Source organism: Ornithodoros turicata, chromosome 1 (genome assembly GCF_037126465.1).
Source record: "Ornithodoros turicata isolate Travis chromosome 1, ASM3712646v1, whole genome shotgun sequence".
Lineage (NCBI taxonomy): Eukaryota > Metazoa > Arthropoda > Arachnida > Ixodida > Argasidae > Ornithodoros > Ornithodoros turicata.
In genome coordinates, this window is record NC_088201.1 from 194,138,123 (window position 1) to 194,162,004 (window position 23,882).

Sequence of the window (23,882 nt, forward strand, 5' to 3'; positions counted from 1 at the left end):
TATTCTTACAGACTTCAGAAAGAGCTTCTATGCTATGAGGTGGCGCCTCCTTTAAAATCTCATCGCGCTCTTTAGGAGTACGTGTTGCAAGGACTTCTAGAAAAGTTAAATGATGACGCAGATTTTTCATTTTGGCAAGAAAACAAACTGGCGAACGTTTCCAGTAATGCCTGTTCGCAGTCGAAATTAAGACTCCGTCAGAGGGTGTAGGTCAATCGCTAGATAACCAAATGGTTTCTCTGTTGCCTGCTCAGATGCAGTGATAAAGTACGGTAATTGAGCTTTGCCGAAGATCTGGCGTCCTAAAAGTTCCAGCTGCGTGCGTGACCTTAAATTATTAAATAATATTATATATGTACTATTGTGAGATAATGCTCTGTAGTTGACGTCGTTGTGAAATAAGTACTGACAAAGAAAAATAATGGATGCGTTCTTATGATGTGATGCTCTTGCATCACGTTCTTCTCAGTCATGACACTGTCTACTATAATCAAAGTAGGCACGCTCTCATCCCATGTCTTTGGTAGCTCTTTCTGGAATGTAATATCATTTGCGAATTCATTTTGCCAGGTCGCATCATATTTGCTAACGTAAAAGATTTGCTCTGGGACGACAGTGAATACTGTAACATTTCTTAGAATGTTACGAACGAGATAGGTTTTACCCGACATGGAAGGAGCGCAAATAATAACCCTTGCAGGGTGGATAAAAGCAAAAACCGATCTGCGTCAGACATCACGATGCAAACGTAAACGAGACAATTAATAAGTGATGATGTGAGAAATGGATTTATTGTACATCTCACCAATCGATTTGATCGTCTTGACTTTTTGCTGAACGACTCTTCATTTCTATAAGACGTTCGTGTGCGAGGAACCTCCTCACAGCTTCTGCTTTTGCTTCATATATTTCTTGTTTAAGTCGCCATTTTTTCTCATCCGCCGTCTCCCGCTCATCATATTCCTTTGCAAAACATCGAGTGAAAAGCTTCCATGCAGCTCCCATTTTGTGTAGAAAGTTGATAGGTGAGTTGATCGTTGGTAAATGACAATTGAAACTCTCCGCTCGGGGATGTAACAAAAGATGTGGAAAGGGAATAAGATGTATTTTGCATGTTGATGCATGTTCAAAGGCGAGAAGGAAATCCCTCTCTACGCGACGCGCGGCCGCGAAACGCGCGGGACGGTCTTGGCGCGCGCTCCTCCTTGGCGCGAACGATCTTGCTCCAAATACCTTCCTACCTGGAGCAGTGGGTACCGATGGTCCCCAGTACCTTTGGTTACCAGTATCTTCCTAAGACTACTGCTTGCGCTGCCAGCACCCTGTATCGAAGCCTGGTGGGAAGGCGACGTGGGCAGGGTTCTCAGACCGCTAACGTTGCAGATGTGGTGGTGCGGCCGACAGCGGCGTAACGCGACCGGTACAGGAGCGTGATGCTCGGGAATGTGCAGCTGGTAGAAGCCAAAAGAGTGCCATCACGAAGCGTGTGGCGACGTGACGTGGAGTGTGCGACCATGTCTCGATATAAAGAGTATATAGGGAGGACATTTAGCCGTGACAATATTATCTTTTCCGTGTGGAGTATGTATGTCATCCCCTGAATGAAACACCGACAACTTGCAAAGATGTGAGCTACAGTGAAACAGCAGCGGCCTGCAAAAGCCATGAGCCCACACTACTGACTACATCTGGACTCGGTGTGGAGGAAAAATGGGATATTTATAATCAGAAATTGAGAAAGTGTTTTAAAGATGTATGTGCACAGAAAAGGTCAAAAATTCTTCTTCTCATACTTGTGGAGCCAATGACAGGGATGCCTCCGAAGAGAAGCTTCTGTTGAAGACATTGGTAGTCACCAACTGAAGCTCTCCTTACACGGATGAAGAAGTCGAGAAATCATGTGACGTGTGATAAGCAAGATGACAGCCCATGGTCTCTTAGAGCTTACGGGCTGGAACGTGTTTCTAGGAAACGCCTGCACTGAAGAGAAAAATAAAATAAAAGCCTACATACATTGCGTTACTGGTTGGAGGGAGGTGAAGCACTTGCAAATTGACATGGACACAGTATGGGGATGTTCTCCTTCCTTCCTTGTTCGTTTGTTTACTGCTGTCTCTCACATGTTCATTCAGAAACACACGGAACAATAAATCAATAATTACAAGGTCATGTGTTTGTAGAATGTATTTCACTGTGTAGTTTCTGCCTGGTTACTCCGGAAGGGTATATAGCTGTCCTGTGTTTTGCATCAAAGGGATACTATTGTGATCCTGCAGTGTTCACATCCAAACCATCCAGTGTACCTCCCCCAAGGTGGCAAGCATTGATTGTTGCCCACCTGCACATTGTGACAGCTTCACCTCAGTGGGAGGGAATGAACGTACACATTGCCAAACAGCACCTACTGCATCACATACCAAAAGGCAAAAGAGGTATAAAAGGAACGTTTTCTCTTATAGCATGTGCAGCATATGGTTGATGATTTGCTTTTGCTTTGAGGACTTTGACCTTGCTTTGAGAACTTTTCTGGAGCACTTTCCTAATGGTCATCAAGAAGCAACTGGTAAACAGTACGCGACGTACCGAAACTTCCTGCATGTACCACAGGCAGAGTAAAATTATGATATGTAAATTTACTGATAACAATCTGAACGCCCACGTGAGTGACGCCACTTGTTCACTTAGCTGTTCCTGATAAGGGCGTAGTCGTCGCTATCTCTCATGTAGCAGTTGGACACCTGGAGCGACTCAGTGTCGAGGCGTAGTATCTCAAAGTACTGATTTCTTGCAAAACAACCGCTACGCTGCTTTTGTAACGCCTGATTTCGCGGCATCAAAGGCATTCCTTTGCCGTTGGCATCGGCACGCATTTCCCGCAAGTACACCTGAACTGATGGATCAATACCACAAGTCCGCTTTGAGGCTCTCAACATTTTTATTGCACATAAAGACTGTTTCCCACGCGGCCTCGTAATGACGGTGATAACGGCAATTCGTCCTCCGTCGACGATTCTGCGGATGACATCGTGTCGTACTGTGTCTCCCACGTGCCCTCGTACAAAAAAATTAAAAACTATAAAGAACTTTAGCCGGCGGCTCTGCTGGACTATCCAAAGGTCGAAGACATTCAGGTTGCGTAAATTTGACATCACATGGTGTGGACCCCAAAACATTTCGCCCACTACTGTTTCGCATCAGACAAGGACGCAGATGAGGAAGGCGAGACCAGCCATAGCCGACATGAGCCAATGCAGTGTTGTTGCTTAAGGAGTACTCAGCCTTGCGTTCGAATGCAATCTTTGAAATTCGATTACTCAAAAGCAAGGGGGATTCCAAATGAAGTATTTCATAACTGAGATGTACTCCTCCTAGGTTTTCATAAAATCATAACGTTAGCCTGGGTGGAAATTCACTTTACATTTCCTTTAAAGAATAAACACATTTCTCCTCTGGAGCTCGTGACTGCGTGCGTTTCGTAATTTCATTGGGCAAAAAATGATAATCAAAATAAAACAATCAATTAATTTACGACCATTATGGCTAGCTAACTTATATTGAATGGGAATGGAAACGGACGCCAATGGAAATGAACGCCACTGTGAGGTCTGAGTACGACACGTGAACGAATAATGGAAAACATGGCAATAAAGATGGGAATTTAGACTTCAGGAATGGTCAGCGTGGAGTAAAAATTGACAAGTGGCCGTCGCTATGTCATGCAGATCTTGACTGAACCTACATAAAGGGAGCTAGTACTCAGGTATCTTAAATGCCAGCGTTCAGTGGGGCTAAATACACTTTCTTTTGTGCAGTTTTATGCTAACTACGCCAGTCATGTCAAGGAGAACCTCAAGGATAGCGAAGAGAACCTGAGCTGCGGCGAATCTCAAAAGCTACTCTTCCTTATTCGTGACTGGATCAACAAGGATCTAATATCGTACGGTTTTGATGCCGAGAGGAAAGCCATTGGCGAATGGCTTCAACATGATGAAGAGGCAGAGGGTGCTGTGAAGATGTGGAAGAATGTGAGAGACAACATCAAAGATATAGCTTTCTTCTTAATGCCATCCCCTGGGGAGAGCATAAAATCTGCAAAGGTCGACGGAGGAACTAAAGGTAAGTGTAACGAGTTTCGTACGTACAATCGCTCGCATCGGCTGCAGCGCCAACAAAGAAGGACGACCTCCGAGGAAGGAACGTTTGTTGCCGCGTTCCATCTTGGTTCTGAAATCGGCAATTGCATCAGGGCAATTAGACGAACCGATGCAACAGCGGCAGCTATATCTTTGATAAAGAAAAGCATCATTAGTGAAATTGAAGACAGTGCAGCTATAGACAGAGTAGACGGCACCGCGACACGCGATAACAGAACGAATCACAGTGTACGCCAATGTGTGGGTAACTCACCTACAAAACCGTGGTCTGCTGGCGGGTGGCTACACATCAAACACCAGCCAGGGGGGCATCTAGCATAGGCAAACGCGTCTACAGCCCGTAGGTATCCCGAACAGTCGTAGTTTTGACAGCGTCCTCGCAGCTGACCGACTAAATCCGTTGATGTTGTTTGGGCCACCTCTCCACTGGCGCTTGTACAACCATCACCTGTGCTTTGTATAACAACGAGGGGCATTCACACCGAATTAAACAAGAAATCGGCAGGGCTCACCCACGTGGTCCTGTGAAAAGTGTGCAACACTCACCCCCTGAACGCGCTCTACTTTACGACAGACGCACATGCTTCCCGCAGCTCTTGAAGTCCAGGCTCGGCAGTCTAAACGTAAAACTGCACGACACGACGGAATGGCGCTAGTGTCCATTTGATAAACATCGTCAAGCGGCCGCGATCAGAGTACACACCTGAGGGACCGGAGACGAAAACTTTGGGTCGCTCGGAACGCGGAAGATCCAATCGAGAAAGCCTGCGTCCAAACTGTGCACGCACACGCAGACTTTGTTGTTTTTTGGCAAGGTTCACCAAGAATAAGCGTAAAAGCAGGGACGTCATGAGTCCGAGGTTGGTTTATCCACTCTATACGTCAATTTCTAAGGGTAAAGGCACAAATGACGGTGAAAACAAGTGCCTTAACGAATACAGTGCGGGGTTTAACGGATACTACAAGTAAAATACATGATAACGGATAAGGCAGTTGGCGAAGTCGTCGCATATTACGGTTACTAAGAGTAAAACCCGGAGTAAGAGTTATTTTAAGCGTTGCTTTTCCGATAGTGTAGCCACCGGGCCGGGTACAGGCTTGACAACGCCGGATGAGCATACGTGCATTAGGGTTCCCTGGGCATATGAGTGCCTTGTGTTCGTCTGATTCTTCCATGTCGTGTTACCGCACTCAGTCCAGTTCCTCGTTATGTTGTACCAACGAACCGAAAGATCTGCGTTCTTGTTTTTCTCTCTAAGCGAGAAGTGCAGGCAAATGCAGTCTCGGTGTTACGCCACCACAGATCGTTTAACGCAAATCCAAAACGCTAGTTTGACCATGTACCTTGGTTGCCGGCAGGAAGTATTTTGTCTCACATTTTAGTCTCAGTCTGCTTTATCTCTTTTCACGTCTCTATTCCCGGCATCTGTGTTGTACTGTGTTATGTTTGTTTGTTTCGAGGCGCATTACGACTCTTGCGGAAACGTTTCTCAGTCACACTTTCCAGGATCATCTCAAAAAGTGTACACAAAAGCGTGACGTCCAACGGCAACGAAACGCGTTTGCATGAAGGCGGCCGTATGTGTGTGTGTGTGTGACGCCATCCTTCTAAAGGCGGCGCCGCATTTTGAAACGCTTGTATGCTTTAGCTTTAATATCAAAATAAACGTCGCTCTCTCCAGACCTGTCTAGTTTACTAGTTCCAACAACCAAGATTGCCAGCACCTCCGAATTTTGAATTTCACCTTCCTATTTCAGGCTTGTCCGAGGACTTTAAGAGGAATCTAGATGCTCTTTGTAGGCATGTCTTTCACCCTGATAATCTCGTCCCAAGATCCATCAAAGGGAGGGATTTCACCTTTAAGGACTTCACTGTTCTGTTCAAGGTACGCCATTGATATCATCATTACGTCGTCAGTGTCGTCAGAGTCGCTGCCATGTACCTATATGCATGTATACTGTGTGTCTCCAACTAGAAGCGAAACATTCACGGCGTCCGAGAAAGATCAATATGATTAATTCGAGTACGTTAACGAGTAAACCCATTTTCACATATTAGCTCTCTTATTGAGAGGCTTGTACGAGATTGCCCCATAATCATGTAACCTGCCCAGGCGAAAAAATGAACTGGGAAGTCAACTGGTACCAGTTTGTTCCCAGTTGCCTCCAACTGGTCATGAACTGGAACCAAGTGGGATCAAACTGGTGGCAACTGGAAACTAAAGTGGTACCAGTTCAAGCTGGGCTGGTGGCAACTGGAAAGTGAAGTGGGACCAGTTCAAGCTGGGCTGGTGGCAACTGGACACTAACTGGGACCGGTTCAAGCTGGGCTGGTTGCAACTGGAAACTGAAGTGGTACCAGTTCAAACTGGGCTGGCGGCAACCGGACACAAAGTGGTACCAGTTCAAGCTGGGCTGGTCGCAACTGGGATCTGAACTGGTACCAGTTCAAGCTGGGCTGGTGGCAACCGGACAGGAAGTGGTACCAGTTCAAACTGGGCTGGTGGCAACCGGACATGAAGTGGTACCAGTTTGAGCTGGGATGGTCGCAACTGGGATCTGAACTGGTACCAGTTCAAGCTGGGCTGGTGGCAACCGGACATGAAGTGGTACCAGTTCAAACTGGGCTGATGGCAACCGGACAGGAGGTGGTTAACCAGTTCAAACTGGGCTGGTGGCAACCGGACATGAAGTGGTACCAGTTTGAGCTGGGATGGTCGCAACTGGGATCTGAACTGGTACCAGTTCAAGCTGGGCTGGTGGCAACCGGACATGAAGTGGTACCAGTTCAAACTGGGCTGACGGCAACCGGACATGAAGTGGTACCAGCTCGAGCTGGGCTGGTCTCAACTGGAAACTGAACTGGTACCAGTTCAAGCTGGGCTGGTGGCAACCGGACATGAAGTGGTACCAGTTCAAACTGGGCTGATGGCAACCGGATATGTGCCAATCACTCAGAAGTGTTTGAAGAAAGAAGGAATGAAGAAAGAAGGAAGGAAAACAGCTATGGGCTAACCTTTTCAGTGACTTCAGTAACTGAAAAGGTTACTGTCCTTCATTTATTGTTCTTATAGGCACTTGAGGCTTTGTGTCTTTGTCGTCTTCTGTGTTCAAAGCCTCAGAACGTCAATTTCCTTTGTATTATTAGTTTAGTTTATTTGTAAATAATAATAATAACTAACACAATATGCAAGACAATGCCTATAGGCATATTGCTGGACCATATTTTGTGTATTACCAAAAATATGGTGCACCTGCAGATCTGTCTTAACATTATAAGCATCAATGTTGCTACTTTTACATGAATTAAGAAACAGTGGCACAGCAAAATCCGACAATCCCTTCCATAATAGCTTTGGGACCAGGAACATTCCACCGACGAGAAGTACAAAATAGATACTGTGGAACACAACAACATGAACAATGACAAGGATGCCTTATTATATGTTCTAACTGCTTTGCGATATGCCATACCCAGCCTAAAGTTGTAAAGCCTTGATATACTAGCTACCCCATATTTTTCATATAGACCTTTTATAGTACTTGTAAGGAAGACGCTCTATTATGCGAAGTACTTTTTTTGACGCAACAAGCAGGGTTGCGTGATTCACGGCATCCCAAACCAAGTAAAAATAATTCAATTGAGAGTCTATCAGGGCAATATATATTAGTTTAACAGTTCCAGTAGTGAGGACATCTACAGCCCTAGGGGGCACCAATAACCATTGCCGCTTTTGATCTTACTTGCTTATCATATGATGTATGACCATGTCATTGATTTAGCAAAATGTCTTTACTCAGCATCTCACATTATTTCCAAGGTGAAATTCACTTGATTGGTTTTTGGTTCAAATAGTACCGCTTTACCTCTCCTCGTATTTATGTTTAAGCAGTGCGAGTCATCATCTGTGTACATAATAAAGACCTGGTCGCTGTTCAAGTGCTGTGCTTAAGAAAGACTTGCAGTTTTCATTCATTGTGTGAGCCTGTCGGTTATTTTTCCGTTGGGTGAACTGAGCATTACACAGTGCTTCATGAGGAACAATATTTATTTCAGTGTCTTAGGGAGTGGGCAACATTTGCACTGCACATAATTGCCTGCACAGTTCATTCGTCAACTGCATGGCAAAAAACTCTGACCAGACATTTCAGTCAAGTTATACAAATGCTATTTTGTAGCTCCGAAAATTGCAGCTGGAGTGACAAAATTTTGGAAACTCTAACTCTTCAATAAATAAATCGATCAGGAAGCATGTCATCATCATCATTAGGCACCCTTTTGTACTTTACCGCACATAATATGTGCAAAGCATGAAAAGACTTGGAAACGTTCAGGTCTATAAAAGCAAATATGCCATGGTGCAGGTGAAGCAGCAAATGGAGAACACCTGACACAGGGAGCAAGAAAAGACAGCACATCATGTTCATATCCGATTTACGATCACTCTTGCAAGCATGACCTCTTAGCTGAGGCACCCACTGTTCACAAAATGGAGAAAACACATTATGTATTAATATTCTGTGCGGGACATGCTGCCAAATATCTTACAAGTATGCAAAACAAACACTGTTAATGAAACTGGTAGTAAGTACAGATAAAACGTAAGATACATGCATATTGCACTGCATAAGCTTAAAGGGTAGCTACTACTTAAAGCAGTTCTGACACTTCCATAGATGTGGTTCATTACCTCATGGACACATTGCAAGTATTATTCTTTTACATCTCATACATTGCAAGATACAGCCTTCAGACACAGTCCCGATCGAAGCACAGACATCATAGTTGCATCCATCCCCATTGGCAGCCGAGAGCATGTGACCTCTCATGTGCTGCCTGACTGACTGCTATGAGTGTCGTGATGTCAGAACCCCATAAGCTTCTGTATTCGCGATACCCATTTTCTGTGCGTTCAGTATCCTCTTTGCTGTACAACTTACAATGCAGGCGCACATTGGTGTAAAGAACAGTGTTTTATGTTTATCTGGGATAACCTGGGATGACTTGTCGCGACCCCTTTAAACATGTAACGGAATTACAGCAACAGAAAGCAACGTCATGTTCGTCCGATAACACAATGAGTGCCCAGAGGAGCATAACGCTCCTACTTAAATCTCTACAAGAAAAAAATCTGACTAAGCAGCTATCACTACTGTTACCACCACTCATGTCGATTGCATAGTTCTGCAAAGTACGTAGTGTGCTCGACCTGTAAGTACATGCACGGGTGCATATCTTTGGTTAGTTCTAGCAGCCTACGTGAGGGTAGTCTTTCTGCAACACTGATGTTCTTGATACCAATGAAGTTGTCGGTTTTGTAGAGATGGGAGAGCACGTAGAATTTTTCAACATTGTCGTTGCGCTTCACAGAAACAATATGTTGGGCCTTTGCAAAGTAGTCCTCGAGCTTGAATGCAGTAGAATCACGTTTCTGAGGACGTGTGTATGCTTCACTGTGCAGAATGTACCCACCAACTTTCACACGATGGTACTCCCTGACTTCTGCTTCCCCACAGTGCTCTTGCACAAGGTCACGTAAAAACTGAGATGGAGGTAGGGGTTTCCCGACTGGATCCACTCCATAGTGTCGCTGATGTAACCGTTGGTGACATAGTAGTTGCACATCCCGAGATGCCATGGACTGCAGATGAAGGTAGTTGTTCCTAATGAGTATCCTTGACAAGATTTGGAACGGAACACCGTTTGATGAAGAGACCAGTTTCAACAGGTGCCCGATGTTGCTCTCAAAGGCAAAGCATGACAATGCCCACAAGGGTCCGTGGAGTAGGGTGCTTTTTGGCAAATGGAGCAATGTGTGCACATTAGATGTCATTTGGGTCTCACCGTAGAGGAAATGTACCTTAACAACAAACTCAGTTATTTTTTCGGTGCTTTCCTCTACATCTTCATAAGTCACATGGCTCTTCAGAAGTAGGTGCAGCCCAGAAACCAGTAATGCGAAGTGCTGGCAGTACTTTTTTGGAAGCACGTTGATCACACAGGGTAAGCAGTAGTATAGCAGCCATGACTGGCACTCAGATGCTTTCCAGTACTTTCGGAGGCTGAGATCACGTGGTGGTCTATTGATGCACTGTGGTGGCTTGATGTTCACTATTCTGTTGTTGACCTTTGAGAGTGTCTGTGGTTGGCCAATGTAGTACTCTTCACCACGGTTTCCGAACCATAGTTCAAGGAACTGCCGTGTCACGCCAAGTAGAGCACAGTGCATATAGTCTGGGCGAAAGGCCCATACTATGTCAAATCCCGGTACGTTGAGTAGTGGTGAGGGACCCTTGACACCTCTGACTGTACGCTGTGATGCAGCTGCAGCTGACATGTCCTCTGCTGTTCCTCTAGCTGTTCTCTCGGGTACCGCCCCAATGGTTACAGGGTATTTTACACATCCTGCAGAGAAAAACAAATGCATACATGTTTATAAATCAATGCTACAGGAACAAGCTACAAATCAGCACTCAAAAAGGAACAGGCGGCAGGTGCAGGGAAAATGCAAGTTATAGACATCATACATGCAGGAACAGGTGAACATACATGTGTATAGGCTCACTTCAAACATGGAAACTCAAAGGCTACATCTGTACAACACTCTTTTGTAATATATTTAGGGGCGATGACCCATATAACTGGCTCCTTCTAGGGGCATCATCAGAATACCTCTTTTCTAATGATCTCGTGTCCCTCGTCTTCCTTCTCGTCCTCGTCGGTGCTACATCTTTATGAGACAGCTTTTGTACCACAGAGAGATGTTACATGTAATATAACTAAGCAGCAGTAATTATCCGTGTGAGTCAAATACAATTGTGACTAAAACACCATACAGGTAAAGTACATCAATGTAGTTTTTCTGTGTCTGGCAAACAAGGAAGATATTTTACTCAGCACACAGTGTGAGCTTACATACAAGGCCTTGCAAGTGGGGGAACTGCTGCTGTTGATATAGGACTTTACCAAAGTAAGCAAAACAGCTGGTTTAGCACCTAATTAATGCTTTCATAAAGGAGGAAAGACAATTACCTTCAACGCACACTCCAGGATGCAAACACCAAGTGCAGCCATAGTAACCGTTGTACTGCACCATGTTTGCCATTGCAGCTCTTGCAGGGGCATCCGCAACACAAGAAATGCAGTACACCTGATGACAAAAAAAAAAAAAAGATATATATATATATATATATATATATGACAATGGTTTAGTTCAGTATGCTGTGCACTATGGAGATACAAGATTATGAATGCAGGAATAGTGTGCATAATTAGACATGACAAAGGAGGTTCGATGAAACAACGAAAACAGGTGCCAAGTACGACGGTTTGTTAATTACTAGAGTTCATCTTACATGCTCTCCTGATAACAACAAGAAATGGAGCTTGCCCATGAACATCAAACTCATGAAGGACCCATTGCATTGTTCTACTATAAACTGCATCCTGCAGATGTGTATTCACCTTAGCACTGATTTTCGTTGTAGTGGGCTTGTGCTTTCTCGAGAAAATTCTGCTGAAGGCCCACCAGCGTTTTTTTCAAGCATACTTTTCCGGGCAGTGCTTATTTTATAAAAACTGTGTTATCTTGACTTCGTGCAGGCTGTCATTATATCCGGCACTGTTACCCTCCATATTCTCTGTGTGTAGTTTTTCTCACTGATACTTCGCACAACCCAGCACCAAGAATCCGCCCTTTTTGGATATCAGTCAGGTTTACATACAGTGTTCTTTCAATTTACATGGGTTTTTATCAGAAAAAATGCACAAGACAGAAGGAAATATTCTCAGTCTACAGTCATAAATTAACGAGTCTGTGCAGTCATGAATTAACGATTCGTAATTTGCTGCGGTAATTGAGTAGCATTCTTAAGACACGTCTTGTTTCCAATATTTTTGTCAAACCTACATCAACCCAGAGAAGAAAAAAAACTACCTTTGACTTCACATGTTGGCCAGCAGCTATCCAGGGGATACCATCCCTAGCTAGGTTTTGCATTTGGGTAGCGAAAGCTTCAAGAAGAAGGGTCATATTTGGATGGTGTGCTCCATACCACAATAAGGGAACAACAATGAACTGCCAACGTAGGTGTGGCGCCATTTCATTGATGGTCAGCTGGACAGGCCAAATGGAATAATTTGCAGATTTAAACATTGGACTGCCATCCGCATTGACAGATAGCGTCAAATCATATTTGCTGCAGCTTAATACTTCACGCTGTCGTCTGTAGTATTCCCCATCAGTGAAATCTGCGAAGACACCGTCCACATGGGATTCCAAACGCTCTAAGGTCTCAGATACGCTTTGTTGCACATGGCTGTCAGAAAGAACGGCGGCCAGCTGCTTTTCCACAGGTAAAGCTACGAAGTAACTCCCTTTGTCCATAAGTTCATGGCCGCTGTGCTGCTTTCCACAAATAGAACATTTTGGTTTTATTTTATGTCGTCTTTCCTGGTGGCCTGTAGTCTTCTGGAGGAAGTTCCCACAGTCTGGACAATAAAAATTGAAAGTCATGTTATCAGGAGTTGCACCACAAAATTTTCTGAACAAGTGCTTGCTTTGTGGCAAACCAGAAACACCCAGCAAGTTGTTGACTAATTTCAGAAGATCTTCAGTTGCAGTCCATGACAGTCCATGTTTTGTTGAAAAGTCCATTATCAGAACCAGGGCATCACCAACAGACATTGAGCTGCCGCTTTGAAGAGGAGTGGCAAACTCAAGAAGAAAGTCTGAAGTAGTGCTGCTCTGGGACACATTAGCATCAGACTCATGGGATATCGCATCAGAATCATCAGAGCTTGAAATTTCAGCTGCACTGTAGAATTCAGAGCTCTGAATGCTCTCTGAATCTGATTGCACTGGGATTACATCCTCTTCTTCTGCGCTAGTTTCTTTGCGACTGGTGCTGGGTTCCGCAACATCAGCGGTGTTCTCAGAACGCCTTCTCAAAACGTGCTGCGTTGACTTCGGCATTTCCTGGCCTTCCGCTTGCGGATCTAGGTACCGCTTTCGCCTTTTCATGTTGGCTACAGCGCGCTTGTTCGTTTAACTGCACGTCGTTATTCGCGTCCGGGTCGCCCACGCACTACACGAAGCTTCAAATGAACTGTATAATAATTGGTGGTGCAGCTGGTGAAAGAATTCGCAGTTGTCGGCACCACGAAACTGTCTGTTGTACACACAAAGAACAATCGCGAGTCGTAGCATGCACGCATGAGCGCGGTCCGCGCCCTTATTTAAACTGTTATAAAAACAAATAAAAAACGTTTCGTTTTTTAAAACTTTCTTCATTTAATTTATCGTATTTTTTGCCAAACCAGCAGCGCCCGGTTTTGTGCGTTCCTGTTGCAGTGCGAAACCAAACCCCCGTTGTCATCGTTCATCTCAATCGCGGTTCCCGCCTTTCCGCCATTTTTGCGTCTGGGTGTGCGCGTCGTGAAATGTTGTGCACGTTTTCGTCAGCGTGTCGGCTCCGCTGAGTCTCTTCGGAACGTATTTGCGAACAGAAATGTTTGCAGTCATAAGGTATTTGAATGAGTTCAACAACAACCTTTATACTGTGCCTGTGAGTAGCATCAGGGACTTCTGTCCTAAGGATGACGCAGACTTCGACAAGAACAAGAAGTATAGTGCCTTTTGGGAGGACGAGGACGACGATGTTCGCGGCTATTACTCGGCTCAAATTTTGATGCTTGCCTGTGAGTATTACTATACCCCTATTCATGTTATTATGTTTTTTTGGTGGTGGACTTTGGTGGAATTGAGGGGGATGCCACGATATTCCACCGTTAAGAATCCACAAAATCCTAGATTTCTAAAAGCGTTAATATTAAGAATGGCGAAATGATAGTGTTGAATAATACATATTACTGACAAACCTTGCAGTATTGCGTGATTTTTATGTGAGTAGAAGTCAGTGTCGTGAATAAAAAGGTTTTTGGCGACCGTTAGGCTTAGCATGGCGGTCACATCAGAGCAGCAAAAATCATTAGATTTTGGTTAGGTTATAGTTTAGGTGTTTTTTTGAAAGTTCACCACGCCGCTGGGGGCTTCCCACAGCTGGGCACGCACGCAATGCTACGCTAGTCCCGTTTGGGATTTTGAGCATATGGAATTCTAAACTGTGGAAATTCGGGATACCCCCGAATTGAGCACGTTGCGTTTCCACCCATGCACGGTGGGAGAATTAAGTATCACTAAAAATCGTACTTTTTTTGTTTTGTTTTGTTTTCACAGTAAAACTTGGAGCACCGACGAGGACGATACTGCTCTTGCTGAGCTTAGTAGGTTTCTCCATTTCTTGACTGTGTCTGGACACTACCCGCATATTAATTTTACGCTTTACGGACGTAACCGAAAGCTGTACGCTGAAATGCCTGGCTGCTTCTCTTATTGGTGTGCGGCTTTGTGCTGTGATTGGCCTCAAATGCGCCCATTCGTCAAATTTTTTACCACGTTTTGTGTTTTCACAGTGCTAAGCTGATGTGTGTCTGTCCATCCTATGCTGCCCATGCTCGAGCTTCATTCTTCATGCATTTTAGTCGACCAGCTTGCCTGCATCCTTGCCATTTTATTGAGCATATTATCGCTTGCTTACTCACATGTGCAGTCGTCTTATGGAGCATGTAACCTGTATTTGCATAACTCAGCTTTGCACAATGATTGTCATTCTATAATGCACTGATGTTACAGACAGCGAACAAGAACTTGAAGAAAAGCAGGAGTCATGTCGCATTCGGAAACCGAAGATTCCTGCTTCGGAAGTTGAGGCCACAGACATTGAGAGCGATAGTGTCATGTCTCAAAAGGAAAATTCACGAAAGGTAACCACTTGTGAGGCTGGCAGTCTCGTCTTGGTTAACGTTCAACTTTCAGGAGCACAAGAAAAAAAAGGCTATGCAGAAGGCTGCAAAGGACAGTGCCTACAAACGTGTCCTGAAGGAGCAAATCACCAGTGCAAAAAGAAGTCTTGAAGATGTGCTGGCACCAAAAAATGTATGTATCATCATCTCGTTGCAGATTCTCGCATGAATGAAATGGTTGACTGTGCCCTGAAAATAGTACCTTTGTTTGTGTCAATTTTTTACGCAGTTGCCAATGAATAAGCGACAAAAACACTCTAAGGATCCACGAGCTGATGAGGAAGTGTGCTGGCGCAGCTTGTACGCAGAGACACGCAAGGAAAATGAGAAGCTCCTTAATGTTCTACAGTCATTGCAGCAGTGTGTTGACAAGAAGCTCTCATCAAGTAGGTTCATTACATGCTCACATTGCTTGTACTTCTTACGCTGCGCTTTTCTGAAATTGATGAGTGCAGTTCATTCTGTGTAAGACATGCGGGAGGTACAGGTCCTGACAAAAGTTTACGGAAAACGCGAGCGGTGTATTTTCTCCTCGGTACGACACCCTAGCGGCAAGCGGAAGCTGGCGAAATCAGGCCAGTTCACTGCCTCAGAGGGGTGGATGACTGCGCTCTTAGCGACACACAGCGGTAGTTTCGGTATGATTACTGTTGTATGTGCCCGCAAAGTGAGTTGGATTTTACTGTTGTGCTCGTCAACAACACGTGATTCAACGATTGTTGAGACAGGGAGCTCGCCGCTATCATCGTGATAAGAAGGATGAATCATAGTGGCAACACTTTACAGTGTATTACTTTTATTGGAAAGGCATGATATGTAGACAAGAGAAAAAAGGGTATCTGGTAAACAGTGAACTGTTTACCAGATACCCTTTTTTCTTTGTGTTATTATGGACGACGCGTGATGAGCTGATAAACAATTGACGCTGACGTTAATAATTGATTGATTGATAAACAACTGACGTGAGTCACGAGTTGTTGACGAGCACAACTGTTAAATCCAACTCACTTCGCGGGCACATACAACAGTAACCACACCGAAACTACCGCTGTGTGTCACTAAGAGCGCAGTCATCCACCCCTCTGAGGCAGTGAACTGGCCTGATTTCGCCAGCTTCCGCTTGCCGCTAGGGTGTCGTACCGAGGAGAAAATACACCGCTCGCGTGTTCCGTAAACTTATGTTGGGACCTGTACAGGATTGTGCCTTGTGATGACAGAAGTACTATAGGTTGACTTGCATAGATTACTGACCCATGATTTCAGACAATTGCGTCATAACGTGTTCCACACATTTATCAGTCAGCCCTTTGTGAAAACCTGGTTGTGGGATCCTCAGTTGAATGCTCAGCCTACAGTCATTGTATAAGCTTCGCTACAGTAGTGGCCCGGAGCTACGCGAACAAGCTTGGTGGCCATTTTGTGGTAGAGTATCGTCTCGCCAAACCAGTTCCTCGCCAACTCTCCCGATTCATCCGGGAGACTGCCGGATTTAGACCGTTTTGTACGATTGTATGACCGAGAAGCAAATCTCCCGGAAGATGCAGTTTCCCCCTCTATATCTCAAACGTCTGGTTTTTGTCTGTCCTCAGTCCTCACAGACGTAAACGTCAATCCAATACCAGCCCTATTGCCATCGGCATCGCTGCTGCTTCCCGGAGAGTTCTGAGTTCTAGTGTGTTGTTCCAGCATTTCAAGTTTCCAGGCATTTCCTCTATGTTTATGTGTGACGAGGGTGCCTTTGCAGTGTTTTTGCATTGCAGTTTGCAGATCACGGCTCCGTGTAAGTGAAACAACTATCTATATGTGTTTCTGAAGCAATTCACAACTCAATTAGGACGTGTGATAGCGTCCAGGAAAGGGCAGCATGTGTTCTGCACAGTTTACGGTTGCGAGAACAGCATTCCGCGTGGAGGGTGGACTGACATTGTTACCCACGTTACGTTCAATTAGCACCAGGACCACCTTAAATGCCGAGACAAACAGTACTAGCTAGCTCAGTTTTTCCGAAAGCAAGACAAGGACTACAATGTTGTCCGCGTGGGCCCACCTCCTCCATGTTCCCAACTCCCGACGTTGCAAAGCTGTACGCGTGTGCTCGAACTAAGTTGACTGAGTCAAATTGTCGGTGAAATGGGAAACTGTGCACAAGAGCTCATAATAAGCACACTGAACGGAAAGTTTTTGCGGTTGTTTACAGCACTGACGACAGCGATGTACACCTTAACGGATGGTTCTGACGTATTATGCAAACTACTTTTTTAATAACTTGTTAACTAACTTATTCAACAACTACTATGTTTAAGCTCTCCTGGAAAGTCCAGATGGCCTTTTCAAGTTCGGCCACGTTACTGAGGCAGTGCTGAATGTGAGGGCAGTTCAGCATCACGAAGGAAAGAGGGACATAGTTTCGTGTCTTTACATTCTTTTGAGAAAGTGCCATGGCCTTGTCACAGCCAGACACCCAGATAAGTTCTTGGAGAGGGCAATGTCTGTTGCCGCAACACTTGTGCCTTATGAGTCTGCTGGGGTTGTAACTTGGGGACAAGCGTGTACGTTTCCAACAACTTCCCCCCCCCCGCTTTTGAAATCTCCCTAATTTGGATGTTCCTAAGTTGGCAGGTATGTAGTTACATACCCTCTTCCAGAGGATGTCCACCTTGCCATAGAATTTGCTGCAAAACATCTGTGCTGCTCTCATAGCTTTTTATAAAAATTCTGTAAAAGCTAAAAACAAACACCGTCTATAATGTTCTGTACTCTCACGGCCCCATACACTGAGTGATATGATGAAGTGATATTTTACTTAATTGGAGGGAATCTTGTGGCAGTGTGATTGTGGGCAGCAAGCCATTTCTGACTATTTGCTACCAACACTTGTCTTTCATATGCACAGTTGAACTCTTACTGCAAAAGTGCAAAGGTCTGCCCCAGACCTGTACAAGCCGGTCACAGCCTATTGAACTAGAGATGGCCCATGGTACCCAACTGTCTTCAAGCCAAGCTTCAATGGTGCCATCATCACCCCAGCAATCTTTGAGCCATCTGCTGCCTTCACTAGAAGACAACTGCAGTGCTCCACCATCGCCCTTGCAGCTTAGGGATCCTGACGTGCCACAGTCGCGAACAGCAGAAGCAGATGAGCATGTCCGTAGTCAGGTGATGTTGCCGCCTCAACTGCCAGATAACTTGTGCGCCTCTTCGCCGCTGGATGCCTTAAGTGCAGCTGGAGCTCAAGCGGAACCATTCACATACTTGAAAAATGGGAAGGTAGAAATTGTAACTATTACTGTGGGTTTGGTGCACTAATTGCCATTGCATTATCTCCTGTTCGCAGTTTCACGTTAACAGGGGCATTTGCATTGAGGCTGTCCAAGCACAAAAAGTTCTGCAAAACCACAAGGCAACACTGGTAGCTAAAGACATGGCACATGCTCTTTGGGGGCCAAGTATACTTGCAGAGCGTAGTGTTGGTGGCACCGTGGCGCCGAGAGACAAGAGAAATCCCAACTGCAGTGCACGTCCAAGGTTGTCTCCTATTAAAGTCGGTGTCATCATAGGTGAGTGTTAGCCAGGCTGCATGCACTATAAGTGAAGTCTGCTCCACATTTAGGCAGGCTTCTGCAATGTGAAGTAGTGCTACATGATACTGGTTTGTAAGAATGCGAGTATCCTAACTGCACATCAAGGATATTTTCTGCTTAGCTCCAAGATAAAAACAATGGACAGTCACATACAGAAATGTGTGCATGAAATGAGTAGCACTGTGTTTGGCATTGTTGTGCAGTTCAAACTCTGTTTTACACATGTTTGGAGTAGCCTATTTGTGATATAGATGGCACAGCAGAGAACTTAAAATGACGTATAGTATACAGTAGAGCCCATTTGACTGCACTATGCGAACACAAAATCTGCACATCTAATCCCCGACAGTCGTGCACAGATAAATGCTGTGCGTTCCCACCTTAGTGCACATGGAGACTAAGGCTCTTGAAAATGCCACCATAATTTGTTTTCACTGGGGCCATTCTACACCAAGTGATCCAGAGGTGCTGCTCGACCCCCTAGAATTTTATGTGGTTTTTGTTTTGGTGGTTCCTTATGACTCTGAAGGCAACAAAATATTGGTCTTTAATAATGAAATTGAACATAATGTGATGCAGTGCTTGGCGAACACCTATGTCACTTTGAGCAGACGTAAGGCACGGAGCTTGTTGAAAATGTCTTATTTGATATGGGTGACTTCATTTTAACATATTTCAACAATATTCACCATCACGCTTGATGGGCTCGATGCTTCTGGCGTGCACAAAATTTGCAAAGTCTGCAAGGTTATGAATTTTTTTTTAAATATAAAATTTGAAATTCCTTCCTCTATTTTTTTTAGAATAGCTCTTGTACAAGAAAAAAATGCAGTACTGCTGGTGCACTGTAAGGTGCAGTGAAAAATCAGGAAGTTGTGAAAATCCAACAATATGAGAGTTTTTTACGGAAAAATTCAGTGTGAGGAGGTACGGATAGAAGCATGATCAATGTGTCATGCGTCTTCCTGGCAGGATGTAGAAAAATTCTCAGAGGCATTTGTTGCTCAAAAGAAATAATTTATTCGAAGATAACTTCGCAAACGTGTGTGTGCGCTGTGGCACATCGTAACGAATGAACTGAGCGGGTTACTCACAAAACATTAGATGAAAAGAAAACATGTTTGCAATTTTTATTTGCAGTTCAATAATGCGACAGCTTAGTCTTTCTTTCCATCCAGTGTTTTGTGAGTGACCTGCTGAGTTGCTGTTTTGCTACAGCGTGCCGCAGCACGCATACGTGTTTGCGAAGTTATCTTCAAATAAAAACATATTTGATTTCAACAAAAAGTATCTGAGATTTTTTCTTTTTTGCTATGTCATGCTAGGAAAATAGTGCTGTTATGTAAATGAGCAAGACGGACTGAAGCTCTTGGTGACCAGACCCAACAAGCTTTAATCAACAAGTGGACAGAATCCAAAACTCGAGCCAAGAGCAGCGCGCATGCCCGTATGACGCCGCATCGCCCTCGTGTAACGCTTGACATGCGAGCCAATTTCCAGAAAGGGGGACGAACATTGTCTTCTTGGACTTGCACGACGTCACCTTCTTTTAGTTAAGTCTCGGATGCTGCTGGTGAGCTGGTTGCGTGCGCATTTGGTGTTGAATGGCCCAGTGATCGTAATAAACGTGTTCGACTATATTTGCGTTACTTAGCGTTGTTCAATCAGCACTGCTGTGTACTGAGGAAGGTTAACACCTCTTGTTTAATTATTTCATCAATATCTGGTGGAAGGGGTTGCGCTGTTGCAATTCTAAAGTCCACATTCAGGGGCCTATTTGTTAGTTGTGAGCGTAACTTTGACTTACTCAGACACCTGCTTGAGACGTATGTTGAGACAATTGTCTTGCAACTGCCATGTATGGGCTTGACTCAGATTTTTAGTGCAATCTGAGTCAAGCCCATACATGGTAAGACGTCTGTAAAGAGAACTGGAATATGTGCACATCCTACGAAATGCCGATATTATCAGTGCAAGTTCAGCACCATGGGTTTCAAGGCATTTCTCCCAGACTGTTTGGATAATTGCCCTATCTATTCTCGTATTCCAGCCTCCATACAACTTACCTACAAGTAAATCTACACATCTGGTTACTTACCCTTTGTTTTGCAGACACCTTGACCTACTGGGGCAAAGAGAAGAATGTTGACACAACGGGAGTCATTAGGAACTTGAACACCATCCTTTCTGACAAGATTCAAGACGTAAGAAAGGCACTCAAAAAGAAGGGACAGTCCGGAGATGTTCAGGAGGACCTGTCTTAAAGGCTTAACTTGTGTAGTTCCACCAGCACTTGAACTGTGAGGCATCTTAATGTGAGAACTCTGCGAGGCCAATGTGTCATTTTATTTTGTGTTATTGTGCCTTGGTGCTGCCAGTGATGCGTGCATAGCTCACACACAAATATTCGAAAAACTAAGCACTAATATCATAACATTAATTTGTTTTGTAATTTACAGGGTAGCGTGTGATAAAAATATGCATCTTTCACTGCACAGTGCTCCGTAACCACTCAATGCACAATGACTGTTCTGTGTCCAAGTGTTTAGCATATTGGTTCATTTTATCATGGTGCATTGAGTTTTGCTTTGCACAGCGGGAACAAAAAATGTGCGAAACCCTACGGCAAAGAAAGCAGATGGTCGCGTTATGGTGGGCAGTTGATGTGCTCAATGACAGATGGTGGTGCAAGTGTAACAAAATTCTTCCCATTCAAATATTGCGTGCTGTTTACAGGCACACATATGGGTGGCCATGCTTCATCAAGTTGCAGGCCTGTGGAGGTACGAGACATCTGCCTTAGACAGAGTAAACTTCTCCCCGCAACGCGACTATCTGCTTCGCTTGTCATAGCGTTCTGCGCATTTTTTCCCACTGTGCAACGGAAAAACTCAATCACTTCTAAATTTGGCAGTATAAAATGGACCAATGTGCTCTATATTAGGACACCAGAACGGTCATTCTGCTTCGAGTAATTGCAGAGCATGGTGCGGTGAAAGATACGTGCTTCTATCGCGCGCCACCCTGTACGTAAATCTGCATTCTTTTTGTGGGTCTTCACATTACAGGGCACATTGTCTACGCCATTAAGTACAAACGTTTTTGGTCATATTCTTTTGTTCCTACATTGTAGAAAAATGTATGCAATTATCCCGAGTTTCTAGTCTTTGAAAATGCTTCACTGTGTAATCCCACACGCATGGAAATAGAAGCTTCATGGGTGTGCTGTTTTTTTTAAATTATTATTGGGCCCTGGTGTGGCAAGTGATGTGTGCATCTCAACCAAAATATTTGCAAAATGAAGCACTAATATTCTAACATAGTGTTATGGTTTTATTGTAATGCAGATAAGCAGTTGCATTCATTTTACGTATCTTCACATTCATGATACATTCTTGTCACTAAATACAAATGGTTTCGGCCGTATTGTTCCTACATTGTAGAAAAAATTTTCCAGAGTTGCTAGTCTTATTATTATTGGGTCTTGGTGTGGCAAGTGGTGTGTGCATAGACTGCATAAACATATTTGCATAATGATGCTGTGATATCATATCCTTTTGCATTTTTTATTGATAATTTGCATTTAGTGCAAATGGTTTTTGCCATTTTTTCCCTTTAGTTCCCTTGTAGAAAAACATCACGCGTTACAGTGCTATCTGTAAGGAAAAATGTTTTCCCTAAACTCTGTGAACTGGCAGAGAGATCTATGCAATACGAAATAAATGTGTACGTATATGGAGTGTGCAATAAAATAATCTGTTTATTTCAGTGTCATGCAGCCTCTGCAGGTTTCATCATAGCACTCAGTTCTGCTTGGAGGAGAAACCAGTTCCGAATTTGCTACTTCGGCTGCGACCAGTTGCAAACTGGTTTTTGAACTGCTCCCAGTTCAAACTGGTTTATTGAACTGGGACCAGTTCAAGCTGGGACCAGCTCAAACTGTGTTATTGAACTGGGACCAGTTCAAGCTGGGACCAGTTCAAAACCAGTTGGCAGCTGGTCCCAGCTTGAACTGGTCCCTGTTCAAACTGGGACCAGCTCAAACTGTGTTATTGAACTGGGACCAGTTCAAGCTGGGACCAGTTGCAAACTGGTTTTGAACTGGTCCCAGTTCGAACTGGGACCAGCTCAAACTGTGTTATTGAACTGGGACCAGTTCAAGCTGGGACCAGTTGCAAACTGGTTTTGAACTGGTCCCAGTTCAAACTGGGACCAGCTCAAACTGTGTTATTGAACTGGGACCAGTTCAAGCTGGGACCAGTTGCAAACTGGTTTTGAACTGGTCCCAGTTCGAACTGGTCCCAGTTCAATAACACAGTTTGAACTGGTCCCAGTTGGAAAATTTTTCGCCTGGGTGTGATACAGGTATTCCTCCTACCTCATGAGTTGTGAAACAGTTTCTGCACCCCACTAAATTACCGTGTTGTGGTAACAACCTAGATCGAGAATGTGACAAATAGAAAGTACACCAGAAACATAAGGTCAAGCGACGAACCCCCCCCCCCCCCCAAGCTGCAATACAAATATAACATAATGTGAACTGAAATTAAACTTGGAATTAAAATAAGTTTACCGTGCAGCGCACTTTTACGTAGCTTATAGCTGTACGTCTGGTTGGTGCAAGGAATGAAACGAGGTGATGCTGCCGATCGTCCCTCATTGATCATCTGATCCACGCGGCGCTTATTTTTATCATTTACACATTTGTTCTTTTTTATATGTAAATATTTTTTTATTGCGTGTTAGTGCCGCGAAGCAACTGTGGCTATGGCGGCGTACAAACGTGGACAGATGCAGAGAGGACAGCAGGAAGGAGTGGGAGATAGAGAGGTTAGTGTGCGTCCTGGGGCCGACTTCAAGGGGAACTGTGCCGACATTCGTCTGGAAAGTCTTCGGAAAACCCAGGGAAAACCTCAAACAGCACAGCTGGTGGTATGATTTGAACCCACCACCTCCCAGTCTTCAGCACGACCTTGGCTACTACCAACGAGCGGACGCCTTAGCCCACTCGGCCATGCCACTGGTTTATATGTAAAGAAGCTATGCGAACCGCATACATGTCGTTTTTGCAGTTGAGTTACACGACCAGGCGGATAACTTACCGAACAAAATACGTAACTACAAGAGGACTTGTCATCTGAAACTCGTTAATTTCTAAACTATTTAAAGAAGAATGTTCGGGCAAAAGCGAGAGCACAATAAGAGACTAAAGTCGTCGAAAGCCATTCCATGTTTACAAAATCCTGAAACACGGACGTGTGCTAAAATATCCACTACGAAAGG

General features: G+C 44.4%; 3 protein-coding genes across 4 annotated transcripts in view; 2 read left to right on the plus strand and 1 right to left on the minus strand.

Annotated features, from left to right (window-relative positions):
- The window catches only part of LOC135378915 (uncharacterized), a 385,731-nt gene that overhangs the window by 171,490 nt on the left and 190,359 nt on the right, over nucleotides 1–23,882 (plus strand). Inside the window, exons 9-10 of the mRNA XM_064612080.1 lie at nucleotides 3,813–4,116; nucleotides 5,913–6,040. Coding sequence (XP_064468150.1) covers nucleotides 3,813–4,116; nucleotides 5,913–6,040 — 432 coding nt within the window. The remainder of the gene's footprint in view (nucleotides 1–3,812; nucleotides 4,117–5,912; nucleotides 6,041–23,882) is intronic.
- LOC135378916 (uncharacterized) lies at nucleotides 8,192–13,336 on the minus strand. The gene is made up of 3 exons (XM_064612081.1): nucleotides 12,092–13,336; nucleotides 11,188–11,305; nucleotides 8,192–10,560 (listed from the first exon to the last, which is right to left on the minus strand). Exons 1-3 carry the CDS (start codon nucleotides 13,175–13,177, stop codon nucleotides 9,311–9,313), a joined length of 2,454 nt encoding a protein of 817 aa, XP_064468151.1. The 5' UTR covers nucleotides 13,178–13,336; the 3' UTR covers nucleotides 8,192–9,310.
- LOC135378917 (BEN domain-containing protein 5-like) lies at nucleotides 13,431–22,373 on the plus strand. Of its 2 annotated transcripts, XM_064612083.1 has the most exons (8): nucleotides 13,765–13,854; nucleotides 14,393–14,439; nucleotides 14,849–14,979; nucleotides 15,032–15,151; nucleotides 15,248–15,404; nucleotides 17,912–18,285; nucleotides 18,353–18,575; nucleotides 20,712–22,373. In XM_064612083.1, the coding sequence occupies exons 3-8, from the start codon at nucleotides 14,953–14,955 to the stop codon at nucleotides 20,861–20,863; spliced, it is 1,053 nt and encodes a 350-aa protein (XP_064468153.1). In that variant the 5' UTR covers nucleotides 13,765–13,854; nucleotides 14,393–14,439; nucleotides 14,849–14,952; the 3' UTR covers nucleotides 20,864–22,373. The 2 variants fall into 2 exon arrangements, with proteins under 2 accessions (XP_064468152.1, XP_064468153.1); XM_064612082.1 differs by lacking the exon at nucleotides 14,393–14,439 and having other exon boundaries at nucleotides 13,431–13,854.